Source organism: Mustelus asterias, unplaced genomic scaffold, assembly GCF_964213995.1.
Source record: "Mustelus asterias unplaced genomic scaffold, sMusAst1.hap1.1 HAP1_SCAFFOLD_192, whole genome shotgun sequence".
NCBI lineage: Eukaryota > Metazoa > Chordata > Chondrichthyes > Carcharhiniformes > Triakidae > Mustelus > Mustelus asterias.
Genome location: NW_027590185.1, coordinates 165264 through 180047, shown reverse-complemented (window position 1 = coordinate 180047; position 14784 = coordinate 165264). Strand labels below are relative to the sequence as shown.

General features: G+C 45.0%; 2 protein-coding genes across 3 annotated transcripts in view; both read right to left on the bottom strand.

Moving 5' to 3' along the window:
- LOC144485358 (uncharacterized) overlaps positions 1-14784 on the bottom strand; it is a 118859-nt gene that overhangs the window by 23675 nt on the left and 80400 nt on the right. The window lies entirely within an intron of this gene.
- On the bottom strand, positions 8991-12521 carry LOC144485360 (uncharacterized). 2 transcript variants are annotated; one of them, XM_078203556.1, is made up of 2 exons: positions 12395-12521; positions 8991-10063 (listed from the first exon to the last, which is right to left on the bottom strand). In XM_078203556.1, exon 2 carries the CDS (start codon positions 9766-9768, stop codon positions 9040-9042), a length of 729 nt encoding a protein of 242 aa, XP_078059682.1. In that variant the 5' UTR covers positions 9769-10063; positions 12395-12521; the 3' UTR covers positions 8991-9039. The 2 variants fall into 2 exon arrangements, with proteins under 2 accessions (XP_078059682.1, XP_078059683.1); XM_078203557.1 differs by lacking the exon at positions 12395-12521 and adding an exon at positions 11492-11729.

The following is a 14784-nucleotide window of genomic DNA, read 5'->3' as shown; positions in this document are numbered from 1 at the left end:
CAGTAGACTAAATTGAAGGAGGTCCAAGTGAAACGCTGCTTCACCTGAAAGGAGTGTTAGGAGTGTTGGACAAGGAGGATGTAATGGGGAAGGTATTGCACCTACTGCAAGTGCATGGGCAGGTAATGTGGGATGAGGGGTTGAGGGTGATGGAGGAGTGGACCAGGGTATCATGGAGAGAGAGGTCCCTGTGGAATGCTGACTGGGGTGGTGAGCGGATGTGTTTCATGGTGGCAGCATACTAGAGTTTGCAAAAATGACATGATAATCCTTTGAATGCGGGCACAGGTGTCATGAAAAGGAAAGACAAGGGGGGCACCTTTCACCTTAATCATACTGAGTGACAGAGCAGGCTTGATGGGGTGAATGGCCTGCTTCTGTTCCTATTTCTTACTATCTCTGAGTCCAAGACAGGAAGCAGTTAACAGAGATCTGCCCATCAGCAGAATTTCCAAGGTGTAGAATTACGTACAGCAGAGTGGGGATAGAGGGAGACTCCTGTGGTGTGGAGATTAGCAGATTTTGAGGATTGAGGGTGGAAAGAATATTCCTTAGAAACTAGAATTGTCTGTTCAGAATTTCTATCCCGGACTGACTGATTAATTTTGTAAACTCTCTTTACAGGTATTACAAGGGAAAGATTTGCAGATTCAAAACTCAAAACAAACATCTTGGCTTGAGTCACTCGATTATTCTTCAACCTTTGAATGTGGAAGTAGAAATGTTTGTCTGTGGAAAAGATGTCAATCGTCAATGTGACTGGAAAAACACTGAGTTGCATAGCATGAAAAAACATCATACCGTTCACAGTGGAGAGAAGCTGTACACGTGTTGTGTGTGTGGACGAGGCTTCAACTGATCATCAAACCAGGAGAAACAACAAGGACACCAGCAGCATGGAGAAACAGTGGAAATGTGAGGTTTGTGGGAAAGGATTCCGTGCTCCCTGTGAGCTGGAAACTCATCAACGCAGTCACAGCGGAGAAAGGCCATTCACCTGCTCGATGTGTGGGAAAGGATTCATTGATTCATCCACCCTGCACAGACACCAGAGAGTTCACACCGGGGAGAGGCCGTTACCTGCTCTGAATGTGGGAAAGGCTTCAGTGATTCATCCAACCTGCTGATACACCAGCGAGTTCACACTGGGGAGAGACCATTCACCTGCTCTCAGTGTGGGAAAGGATTCACACGGGCATCTGCTTTGAGGAATCACGAGAGCTTTCACACCAGTGAGGGACTGTTCACCTGTTCTGACTGTGGGAAGGGATTCGCTCACTCATCCCTCCTGCTGACACACCAGCGCATTCACACCGGGGAGAGGCCGTTCAGCTGCTCTGACTGTGGGAGGGGATTCACTCAGTCATCAAGTCTGGTGAGACATCGACGCATTCACACCAGGGAGACGCCATTCACCTGCTCCGTGTGTGGGAAGGGATTCAGTCAGTCTGACAGTCTGCTGGGACAACGAGACACCCACACCAATGAGACACATTTTAAATGCTCTGACTGTGGGAGTTGCTTCATACAATCTGTGCTGCTGGACACTGAGGAGAGACCGTTCAGTTGCTCTTACTGCACAAAGAGCTTTAGAATGTCATACGATCTGCTGAGACATCAGAGAGTTCACACCAGGGAGAAGCCATTCACCTGTTCTGACTGTGGGAAGGGGTTCAGTGATTCATCCAACCTGCAGAGACACCAACGAGTTCACACTGGGGAGAAGCCATTCACCTGCTCTCAGTGTGGGAAAGGATTCACTCAGTCATCCCACCTGCAGACACACCAGCGAGTTCACAATGGGGAGAGATTGTTCACCTGCTCCGTGTGTGAGAAAGGATTCAATGATTTATCCAATTTACTGAGACACCAACGATTTCATAACGCAGAGATTCATTCACCTGCTGTGTGTGTGGGCAGGGATTCACTTGTTCATCCAAACTGCTGAGACACCAAGGCAGTTACAGTGATTCGATGCTCTGACTGTGGCTGTTAATCGCATCAATTGAGCGACTACATAGAAAGGGAGACTAACAACGAGTTACTTTAGGAGGTATACACCTGTAATGTTTCACTCTGAATAAATCTATTCCAAGTAAAGATTGGCTCCAGTTTCTTCCTTCACCATAAGACTGTCAGGAATAATAGATGGTCACAGAATTCTTGCTGAATGTTGGAAACTCAAGAAAAATAAAATTTCAGGCAGAAGATTACAATCCCAGCAGCTTTTGTGAGGATGGCTGAAAGTGAGTGGGAATTGTCAGGGTCTGATTTCCCACCGATGTTCTCGGAGTCTGAACCATAAGACCAGTGGAAGAATGAAGTGGAGATGTGGACAGGGGTTACATTTCGACCAAGGAGGAAACAAGGTCCGGCCTTGGCATTGTCACTTCCTCATTAAAGAAAGCTGAATACCTTCTTTAAACCAACAAAGCTACACAATTCTTTTTACCAAAATGAACTTTATTGTACATAATACTATTTTGTTTTAATTCTTTTAATTTAACACTATTATTTATAACTGTGTGTGATGTGTTCAGGTTTACTTTTTACATGCCCAGATTCTCTCACAAGGCACAATCTGGAAGTTATTTATTTCTGTCTAGACCACAATAAACATACCACTGTCCCTTGGGAGAATTCTCCTCAGCTCCAGTTATTCTCCAAGGTAAAACTTTCATTTACCAGCCCCTGTCTATAAATGCTCAGACTTTTGTTCTCATTCCACACGCTAATCTGCTGTAGGTCATTGGTCCAAATTTTCTTCACCATTTCCAGAATGTCATTCAAATACTTCTGATGTTTAAGCAAAATGGTTTGCTGCTCCTGTTTGTTCTTTGAACATTTCATAATCCTGGAGTTTCTCCTGATCTAATTCAGATTGAGTTTTATTTAATTTCTTTCCAGCGATGTCGAAGCTTCTTCATTCTGGACTTTCATTTTGTTTTCTAACATTTTGAATCTTCCTCATCACTCACAAACTACTCATTCCAATCATTGGGGGGGGTTTAAATATTTAAAAAAAAAATAATTTGTCCATTTCTCTGAACTCCTGTTGTTGTTATTTCTTGTTCTGTCTCAGCAATAGCAGCTACTCAGTGTCAATTGTCATTCACTATTTGAGGTCTTATTTCCTCTGGTGGTGGACTTTTATCTTGAAATGTTTCCAGCACTTTTCCTGCCTCTGCATTGTCCATTACCAGGGTGGATATCAATATCTTTACTCATGTTAGTTTGATTTGATTTATTATTGTCACATGTACTAATATACAGTGAAAAGTATTGTTTCTTGTGCACTATACAGACAAGGCATACCATTCATAGAGAAGGAAAGGAGTGTGTGCAAAATGTAGTGTTACAGTCATAGGTAGAGTGTAGCAAAAGATCAACTTAGTGTGAGGTAGGTCCATTCAAGAGTCTGATGGCAGCAGGAAAGAGGCTGTTCTTGAGTCGGTTGGTATGGGACCTCAGAATTTTGTATCTTTTTCTGACAGAAGAAGGTGGGAGAGAGAATGTCCGGGGTGCGTGGGGTCCTTAATTATGCAGATTGCTTTTCCGAGGCAGCGGGAAGTGTTGACACTCAATGGATGGGAGGCTGGTTTGCGTGATGGACTGGGTTTCATTCACAACCCCCTTTGTAGTTCTTGCGGTCTTGGGCAGAGCAGGAGCCATACCAAGCTGTGATACAACCAGAAAGAATGCTTTCTATGGTGCATCTGTAAACGTTGGTGAGAGTCGTAGCTGATATGTCAAGTTTCCTTTGTCTTCTGAGAAAGTAGAGGCACCTCTGAGTGAAGAAATTTGTTGCTTCACTGGAGCACAAATAGATGAGGGATTGTTTTACTCACAGGAACATCTTCTGAACCGTGAACATGGTTTCAGAACATGAAAAACAATATCACCGACTATATAATTCCCCACTATAAAATCTCTAATCAGTAAGCCGATAACTGTCCCCTTTATTAAAGCGTAGTTTAAATTTACACTGCACAATGATAGACACACATTTAGAACCATAGAAACTAGAAGCAGGAGTAGGCCATTCAACCCTTCGAGCCTGCTCCGCCATTCATTTTGCTCATGGCTGATCATCAAACTCAATATCCTGATCCCCTTCCCCCCATATCCCTTGATCCCTTTAGCCCCAAGAGCTATATCTGATTTCTTCTTGAAATCAGACAACATTTTGGCCTCAACTATATTTTGTGATGATGAATTCCACACATTCACCACCTTCTCGGTAAAGAAATTTCTCCTCACCTCAAAAAGGTGTAAAAGCTTTACCCCTTATCCTCAATCTATGACCCCTAGTTCTGGACTCCATCAATACCCAAATTGTAGTTTTAACTCTACACAAATGAGATAGACACATAATTCAAATCAATGACCAAAGTGTAGTTTAAGTTCACTCTCCTGAATGTCACACACACTTCCCATCACAGCAGCTGGTGAAATTTGAATGCAATAAAAAAATGTAGAATTAAGAATCTACTGATGACCATGAAACCATTGTCGATTATCGGAAAAACTCCATCTGGTTCAGTAATGTCCTTTAGGGAAGGAAATCTGCCATCCTTACCTGGTCTGGTCCACATGCAACTCCAGAGCCACAGCAATGTGGTTGACTCTTAGATGTCCTCTGAAACGGAGGGCAATTAGGGATGGGAAATAAATGCTGGTGCAGCCAGTGATGCACACATCTGATAAATGAATTTTTTAAAAAATCTACACAATGGGATAGACAGACACTTCCAATCAATGCCCCAAAATCAATACATTTTGTTTCAGAGAACTTTTGGAAAAGTCTAAATCTTTTCCCAATAAACCCTGAACTGAGGCAGTATCTCTCAGGATAACAATCTTTCTAGGCTCTTGGACAAAAATGGAGTGATTTCCCCTTCAAATATAAATGCTTCATAAAAGCAAAATTCTGTGGATGAAGGATTCTGAAACAAAAACAGAGAATGCTGGAAAAACTGCAGGTTTGGCAACAACTGTAGGAAGAAAATAGAGATAATGTTTCAAATCTGTGTGACTCTTTCAGAACTAAAGAGAAGAAAAATGTGTTATTTACTGTATAGGACAAGGTGGAATTTACAATTCCTTCATAATCCCTCATGTCTCTATTTTCACCCATCATAAATACATTAGAAGGTACTGATTTCTGACAAGCTCCCTCCTTTGCTGCAACCTTCGCAGGAGAAACACCAGCCATCTTTAGCAATGCCATTGGTTTAGTTTTAATCTCCAATAATCTGATTTTAAATGTACGACCATGAAAACATATTGGTGTTTTAGACTCAGTTCTATCCTTTTACAACCCTGTGAGCATCTGTTTTCTTTCATTCCTACAGCGTGTTCTACAATAGTTAGAGGTCGGGTTGGCAACTCGAGTCCATGATTACTCTCTGTAGAGCAATCCTGTCAATCCTATTCCCCTTCTAGATTCCAATTCCCCTGCAATTTGATTTCCTTCAAATCAATTTCAATCATCCATCCAGTTTCATTTTGGAATCATTGATCATCTCCAATTCCACTCCGCTCCTGGTCAGTGAGTTCCTGTATGAGCTGCGGGCGGGCTGGAGCGGGCAAGAGTTGACAGTGGGAACAGCAATGGCCGGTAGAGTTACAGCGATCCTTCGTGGGCAGGAGGGGAAACTGCAGCAGCAGCAGCACAGTCTGGCCGAAAGCTTCCCCAGTTCAGCTGCTCAGAGACACTGGTAACCTCTTCAAATGTAAACTTCAGCTTCTCACATTCAGCCCCATCCATCCATCTCTCCCACAATCCACCTCACACTTCCTCTCTCTCTCTCTATCCCTCCTCCCATCCCTCCCTAAAACAAGAACCACTCACTCTGCACAGCAGTTTCATCTTCATTCCCCCAGTCTGTATTCCAGCCTTCATCACACCCACTCTGCTCCCAGATACTTTACACCATTAGATATTACAATTCAAACTTTATAATCTCTACAATTTAATATTTGTTATTTGGCATTTAGAACGGAACAATCTCATTAGTGACAGACAGCATGGTTTTGTAAGAGGGAGGTCGTGCCTTACAAATTTGGTGGAGTTTGTTGAGGAAGTGACAAAAACGGTTGATGAAGGAAGGGCCGTGGATGTTGTCTATATGGATTTCAATAAGGCATTTGACAAAGTCCCACATGGCAGGTTGGTTAAGAAGGTTAAGGCTCATGGGATACAAGGAGAAGTGGCTAGATGGGTGGAGAACTGGCTTGGCCATAGGAGACAGAGGGTAGTGGTCGAAGGGTCTTTTTCCGGCTGGAGGTCTGTGACCAGTGGTGTTCCGCAGGGCTCTGTACTGGGACCTCTGCTATTTGTGATATACATAAATCATTTGGAAGAAGGTGTAACTGGTGTGATCAGCAAGTTTGCGGATGACACGAAGATGGCTGGACTTGCGGATAGCGAAGAGCATTGTCGGGCAATACAGCAGGATATAGATAGGCTGGAAAATTGGGCGGAGAGGTGGCAGATGGAATTTAATCCGGATAAATGCGAAGTGATGCATTTTGGAAGAAATAATGTAGGGAGGAGTTATACAATAAATGGCAGAGTCAACAGGAGTATAGAAACACAGAGGGACCTAGGTGTGCAAGTCCACAAATCCTTGAAGGTGGCAACACAGGTGGAGAAGGTGGTGAAGAAGGCATATGGTATGCTTGCCTTTATAGGACGGGGTATAGAGTATAAAAGCTGGAGTCTGATGATGCAGCTGTATAGAACGCTGGTTAGGCCACATTTGGAGTACTGTGTCCAGTTCTGGTCGCCGCACTACCAGAAGGACGTGAAGGCATTGGAGAGAGTGCAGAGAAGGTTTACCAGGATGTTGCCTGGTATGGAGGGTCTTAGCTATGAGGAGAGATTGGGTAGACTGGGGTTGTTCTCCTTGGAAAGACGGAGAATGAGGGGAGACCTAATAGAGGTATACAAGATTATGAAGGGTATAGATAGGGTGAACAGTGGGAAGCTTTTTCCCAGGTCGGAGGTGACGATCACGAGGGGTCACGGGCTCAAGCTGAGAGGGGCGAAGTATAACTCAGACATCAGAGGGACGTTTTTTACACAGAGGGTGGTGGGGGCCTGGAATGTGCTGCCAAGTAGGGTGGTGGAGGCCGGCACGCTGACATCGTTTAAGACTTACCTGGATAGTCACATGAGCAGCCTGGGAATGGAGGGATACAAACGATTGGTCTCGTTGGACCAAGGAGCGGCACAGGCTTGGAGGGCCGAAGGGCCTGTTTCCTGTGCTGTACTGTTCTTTGTTCTTTGTTCAAGGCAATCACAGACAGCAGATAAATCATCAATTCCACTCCCACCCTGAGCAATAGGGGATATATTTATACATTATCTCATTTCATAGTAAAACCCACACACTGAGCCTCAGATTTGCTTCTGTTATTATTTTAGTGTCCAGCAGGTGGATATTAGAATGAGATTAACATCAACCCTTCATGGTCTCAGTCTCCGTGTTTGTGAGAGTGTGTGTGATAATGTGTATGTCTGTGCATTTGTTTGTGTAAGTCTGAATATTTTTTCGTCTGCATGTCTGTGAATGTGTTTGTCTGCCAGTTTGCCTGTAGATGTTTGTCTGAGATTATGTATATCTGGAGATATGTTTGTGAGTTTCCCAGTGTCTGTCAATGTGTCTGTGTGTCTGCGAGTTTGCCTGTTGCTGTTTCTGAGATTGTTATCGATTTGTGAATGGGTCCATCTGTATTAAAGTATATTAAAATGAAAAATAATAGCAACAAGAAAATTACGGCAGCACAATTCTCCAATAAGATCCTTTCGTCATCTGAGAATTCAGTGATCTCCCAGGTAGAGACCAATTATCTCACAGCACCATAAGAGGGAGCTCCCTCACTGTGTTCGCTGCAGCAGGAGGAGGGTGGGATGAAAAGGTCTTCAGTTATTGTCAATCTTTTCATGTTTAATAGATGTTTTGTTAAAAGCTAATTGGCCGTCCAGTGACTCTGTTCATCCACATTTCTAAAACAAAAAGGTAAAAGTTATGGTCACTTGAGCCAGGGTTTTATTCTTGGACCGTCCTGTCCAATAGTAACATCAGCTGGGATTGTAACATTCCATCTCCTCTCAGCAGCTCATCGTGTCCAGGAGACCCACCTTCTGTTCTGTTCACCCAATTCCCACTAAACTGCTTTTAGATTTGGATAAGTTTGTATAAAATAGATAAAGGTGGATATTCAAGATACTTCACAAGTGAATAAAGGCACAAAATTCCACAGATACTGAACAAACAAAATAAACTTTTCTATACACCTGTGAGAAAGGTACAACAATTCACAATATGAGGAAGGGGAGATTGAATGGTAGTTTACAAGGGCATGTGTCAAGGATATTTTGGAGAGAAGTGGATGATGATATTGGATTTGAAGGAGGGAGCTATTAACAATAGCAGCTATTATGGAGAAGTCGTGCTGTCAGTAGTTCAGTGGGAATAGGACTGAAGGATCAGGAGATGGGACTCATGGACAAGATGAGCTCTAAGAGGACACGAGGGGAGGTGGGAGAGAAACTGCAGAAAGATCAGAGTTCAGAGCGCAGACAAAAGGGAGCGTTAGAGGAGGTTTGGTTCAGTGGGTTAGGGGAAGGAGGGAAGCAGCAGAGGCAGCTGATTGGATTGTCCCAATCCTAGTGACAAAGAAGATCATGAGTTTCTCCTCCATGAGCACTTGTGGGGAGGTGAAGATAGAGGAAGATCAACGGGAGAGCACCACAAAAGGAATTCAATTGTGTTGATGATATTAAAAAGATTCAACGTGGCATTGAACACAAAGATAATTTATTTGACTTTTATTCAGAATGTTAAACAGTACAACTGGCTAGAGTTCATTAACATCAACAAAAACAAACCCAATGAACATATTACAGTCATGGACAGGATTAACAGCAGATTCCAATCACTGTGTTACTTGTGAATTCTTTGGTGTTTAAGCAGGTTGGATGAATCAGTGAATCCATTCCCCCACTCAGAGCCTTTCTCCGGTGTGAACTCACTGGTGTCTCAGCAGGCTGGAGGACCGAGTGAACCCCTGCCCACATTCAGAGCAGGTGAACGGCCTCTCCCCGGTGTGAACTCGCTGGTGTCTCAGCAGGTTGAAGGACTGAGTGAATCCCTTCCCACATTCGGAGCAGGTGAATGGCCTCTCCCCAGTGTGAACTCGCTGATGGACAATGAGGCTACATGATTGCCTGAACCCAGCCTCACAGTGAGAGCACCTGAATGGTCTCTCGTCAGTGTGAACACGTTGATGGGACATCAGTTCACTAGAACTTTTATAGCACTTCTCACAGTCAGAGCATTTAAAAGGTCTCTCCCGAGTGTGAATAAGCTGGTGTGTCAATAGGTGGGATGACCGAGTGAATCCCTTCCCACAGTCGGAGCAGGTGACTGGCCTCTCCCCAGTGTGAACTCGCTGGTGTAATGCCAAATTGTATGACTGAATGAACCTTTTCCCACACACAGAGCAGCTGAACGGACTCTCCCCAGTATGAACACGCTGATGTAATGCTAGGTTGGATGACTGAGTGAAATCCTTCCCACATATGGAGCAGGTGAAGAGTCTCTCCCCAGTGTGGGTGCGTCGATGTGTTTCCAGTTTGGATGGACAAGTGAATGCTTTCCCACAGTCCCCACATATCCACGGTTTCTCCGTGGTGTCGGTGTCATCATGTCTCTCCAGGTTGATGATCAGTTGAAGCCTCGTCCGCACACACAACATGTGTACAGTTTCTACTCACTGTGAATGGTGATGTATTTTCAGGCTGTGTAACTGGTTAAAGCTCTTTCCACAGTCAGTTCACTGGAACACTCTCACTCGGGTGTGCGTGTGTCTCGGTGCTTTTCCAGTCACACTGATGTTTGAAATCTTTTCCCATAGACAAAACAAACAAACATTTCTCCTTCCACTTTCCAAGTACGATGATATCCAGGTCCTAATGAATCGAGTGATTCTGTCAGATCTTGATGTGATGTCTGGTTTGAGATTCCCGACTGCAATCCTCAACTTCTAATAGCTGTAAAAACCGTCAATAAAAGTCATCACTGACAGCCCAGGATAGAAATTCTCAACAGACAATTCTAGTTTCTCTGGAATTTTTTCCTCTCGAACCCCCAAAGTTGCAGATCCCCATCCCACACATTCTCCCTCCTCCCTGAACTGAAATCCAAATAAATTAACAGATAATCATTTCAGTATCCTTTTAAAAAATGTGTACAACTAGAGATAGTATTTTCGATGATTCACTTCATTCATAACACATGAGAAAACATTAATCTGAATCACCCCGACCCGATCAGTCAGAATAGCAGATATTAACTTTGTGTCCAGAACTGACTGTTTAGAGATTTGATGAGAAATTGTGAAGGGGGTTTCTCTAAACCTCCCTCTCTAACTAAGTTAAACCTGGTTTCAGTCTCGGGGCCTATTCTGCTTTCTGGTTCTCTTCCTGCTGACTAATTAACCTCAATTAAATATCAAGAATACTGAAGCCATTGTTTTTGGTCCCCCTTCCAAGTCTTGTTCCTTTGCAATCCACTCAATCCCTCTTCCTGGAAAATGTCTGAAATTAAGCCAGTTTGTTCATAACTTGGTGTCCCATTTGATCCCAAGTTTCTGGGACTGCCTATTTCCACCTCGGTAACATCGGCACGGTAGCACAGTGGTTAGCACTGCTGCTTCACAGCTCCAGGGTCCCGGGTTCGATTCCCGGCTCGGGTCACTGTCTGTGTGGAGTTTGCACATTCTCCTCGTGTCTGCGTGGGTTTCCTCCGGGTGCTCCGGTTTCCTCCCACAGTCCAAAGATGTGCGGGTTAGGTTGATTGGCCAGGTTAAAAAATTGCCCCTTAGAGTCCTGGGATGTGTAGGTTAGAGGGATTAGCGGGTAAAATATGTGGGGGTAGGGCCTGGGTGGGATTGTGGTCGGTGCAGACTCGATGGGCTGAATGGCCTCCTTCTGCACTGTAGGGTTTCTATTCTATTCTATTCTATCACATGCCCTCAACTCTGCCTCAGTGCATCTGCTACTCAAACCTTCATTCAGGCCATTGTTACCTCCAAACTCAACTGTTCCATCGCACTCTTCCAGGCCTCCCACATTTTACACATGGGAACGTGAAGTCATCCAAAAGTCTGCCAACCCTTTCCTAATTAACAGCAAGTCCCTGATCACCCCTGTCCTCCGTGACTTGCCTTGGCTCCCAGTCATGCAACACCTTGATTGTAAAATTCTCATCTTTGTTTTCAAATCGTTCCATGGCTTCAGCCCTCCCGATCTCTGTAATCTTCCCACAAACATCTGAGATATCAGTGCTGCTCTTGTACATTCCCTACTGTAATTGCTCCACTACTGGTGGTGTGTCTTCAGTTCTTCAGCCCCAGGATCTGAATTCCCACCTCTGTCTCTACCTCACTTTCCTCCTTTAAGCCTCTCTTTAAAACTCACCTCTTTGTCCAAGCTTTTGGTCATCTGTCCTAATATCTCCTGATGAATCTGGGAATCTCACTTTGTTTTATAATGTTCCTCAAAGTTTATTTATCAGTCACAAGTAAGACTTACATTAACACTGCAATGAAATTACTGTGAAATTCCCCAAGTCGTCACACTCCAGCACCTGTTTGGGTGAATGCACCTAAGCAGCACATCTTTCCGACTGTGGGAGGAAACATGGTACCCGAAGGAAACCCACGCACACACGGGGGAGAATGTACAAACTCCACACAGTGACCCAAGCCGGGAATCGAATCCTGGCGCTGTGAGGCAGCAGTGCTAACCACTGTGCCGCCTGTGTGAAGTGCACTGGGATGATTTATGATGTTATAAATAGAAGTTGTTGTTGGCTATAATTCTGACCTCCTGTTTTACAACAACCCACTGTTTTCACAATAAACACTATCTCTGATGTTTTTCTCTGCTGAGGGTTATCCATTTGGTTTTGCCCTTAATAAAGATGGCAGATGTTAACGTCTGAGGATTTTGTCTTGTAAATTGAGGGATTAAAGTTTAATTATTAGTGCCACAAGTAGGTTTACATTAACACTGCAATGAAGTTACTGTGAGAATCCCCGAGTCACCACACTCCAGCACCTGTTCGGGTAACACTGAGGGAGAATTTAGCACGGTCAATGCACCCGAACCAGCACATCTTTCAGACTGTGGGAGGAAACCGGAGCACCCGGAGGAAACCCACGCAGACACGGGGAGAATGTGCAGACTCCGCACATACAGTGACCCAGGCTGGGAATTGAACCCGGGTCCCTGGCGCTGTGAAGCAGCAGTGCTAACCATTGTGTCACCCATGCCCGAGATCCGGCACCTGACCGACACCGGGTGTTTATGAAGCCTCACCGCCCGGATCCATTTCTGTTTCCGGTTTTCTTTCGGGCTCTGGATCCGCGCCATTTAAAATTTCCATTGAAAACCCGCCGGCTCGAGCTCCTTCCCGCCTGCGGATCCACAAAGTGTTTCCAAATCCTCCCAGCCACCGCCTAACGCTGACTCCGCTTCTCCGGGACAAACAAGGACAGCAATGACACTGCGCATGCTCCACATCACAATGCCCGGGCACTGATTGACGGCAGCTCCGGACCAATAGGAAGAGGGGGCGCGGCTGGAGGACCGAGCGGGAGTGGCTGGTCCTCCATCCAATCGGAGTGAATGAGGGGCGGGGCTGGAGGAGCGAGCGGGAGCGGCTGGTCCTCCAGCCAATGAGACTAAATGAGGGGCGGGCCCAGGCTGGGACTAGAGCATGCGCAAAGATGATAAGGCGCTGGGGAGCCTGGGAACGCACTGCGCAGGTGTGGTGAGCACAGTAAGAAGTCACAACACCAGGTTCACATCTAACAGATTTATTTGGAATCAGGAGCTTTCGGAGCTCCGCCCCTTCATCAGGTGACTCACCCAGTCCAACACCGGCATCTCCACATCAGGTGGTGTGGGTGTGCGCTCTGAGCATGCTCAGTGTCAATCATGGTATTGGGGAGGGTTCTGGGGGAGATTATGATGTGGAGATGCCGGCGTTGGACTGGGGTAAACACAGTAAGATGTTTAACAGCACCAGGTTAAAGTCCAACAGGTTTATTTGGTAGCAAAAGCCACCAAATAAACCTGTTGGACTTTAACCTGGTGTTGTTAAACTTCTTACGGAGATTATGAGCACAGGGTAGGAATGGAAACCACGGCTGCACTGGAAACAGCACCAACTTCTGGCCCAGGAAACAGGCCCTGGCTTTACCGCAGGCGGCTGGACATCTGGGAGGATTTGGAAACACTTTGTGGATCCGCAAACCCTTCAGAATCATTGTCAGCTCCCTGGTTTGCAGCTGCGGGGCTTCTCCCTCCCTCCCTCCCGGGAACAGGCCCAGGTTAACGGCCCCATCCTGGCTCAGCCACTGGAGGATGGTTCACATCAGAGGATGGGGGAGGGGGACAATAAATAAGAGGTTACACTTTGGCCTCAAATCAATGAGGACTCTGATCTCTGGGAAGGAAGGAAACCCTGGGAGGTGGGCGGGGAGGATTCACAAACACCCGCTGGAGGACCCAACACCCCCAGTAAGACCCATTGGTTTTATTGTCAGTCTGCAGACAGGAGCTGGAGAACTGAACCCAGACAGAGGAGAGGGAGGGAGAAAACTGAGAGTGGAGGAAAGAGAATTGTCTGTTCAGCATTTCTATTGTGGACTGACACTGAGATGTTTGAAAACTGCTTTTACACATTGTTACAAGTTGACGATTTACACAGAGAACTCAACCCCAAGAGAAATGTTTGTCTCTCTGTGATTTCTGTTCTGCATTGACTGTGATGATTTTTGTAAACAGAGATTATAGCTTTCAGGAAAGATTAAATGGATTGAAGTTTTTTCCTATCGAGCAGTGACCTGATAAAAGTCTTTCAAATTATTAGTGGCTTGGACAGGGGAAATGTGGAGAGAATGTTCCACTTGTGACAGAGTCTAAAAGAAGGAACGATCAATAAACAGAGTCATAAATACAAGATAGTTACCAATAAATCCAAGAAGCAATACGGACAAATTTCTTCACTCACAGGTTTAGAATTACCATAGAAATGAGTTGAGGAAAGTGCTGAGATTGTTTCAAAAGGAAATGGGAGAAACACACAAGAGAAAAAGAAATAGAAAAATCAACTGAAAGGCTGAGATGAGGTCTGTGGGACAGGAGAAGATGTGTCAAGTATAAAGAATTAAACTGAATGGCTTGTTTGTGTCTTGTATATTCAAAGTAATTCAATGTAAACTCCTTTTCCAGAATATCTGCAGACGGGCGATTCAAACCAAAGGTCTCGGGATCTGACAGTGTCACATGGTTCTTCAGGATCTGAATATCAAAGGCCTATGAATGTGGAATTATTCAACATCAGTGTGACTGGAAAAGCCCCGAGACACAGACATCTCAGTTATTTTTCCACAGTCAGCTGGAACAGAGCTTTAACCAGTCACACAGCGTGAAAAGAAATAGCACATTTACATCAGGTAGACACCGTACTCGTGTTCTGTGTGTGGACCTGGTTTCAACTGATTATATAACCTGGAGAGACAGGAGGACACCTGCACCATGTGAACAAGGAGCAGCAATAGGCCATTCGGCCCCACAGGCCAGTTCCGCCATTTAATAACATCATGGCTGATCTGATAGTGAGCTCAAATCTGCATCCCGCCTACACCCGATAGCCTGTCAATAATCATGGAGAAACCGTGGAAATGTGCGGACTGTGGGAC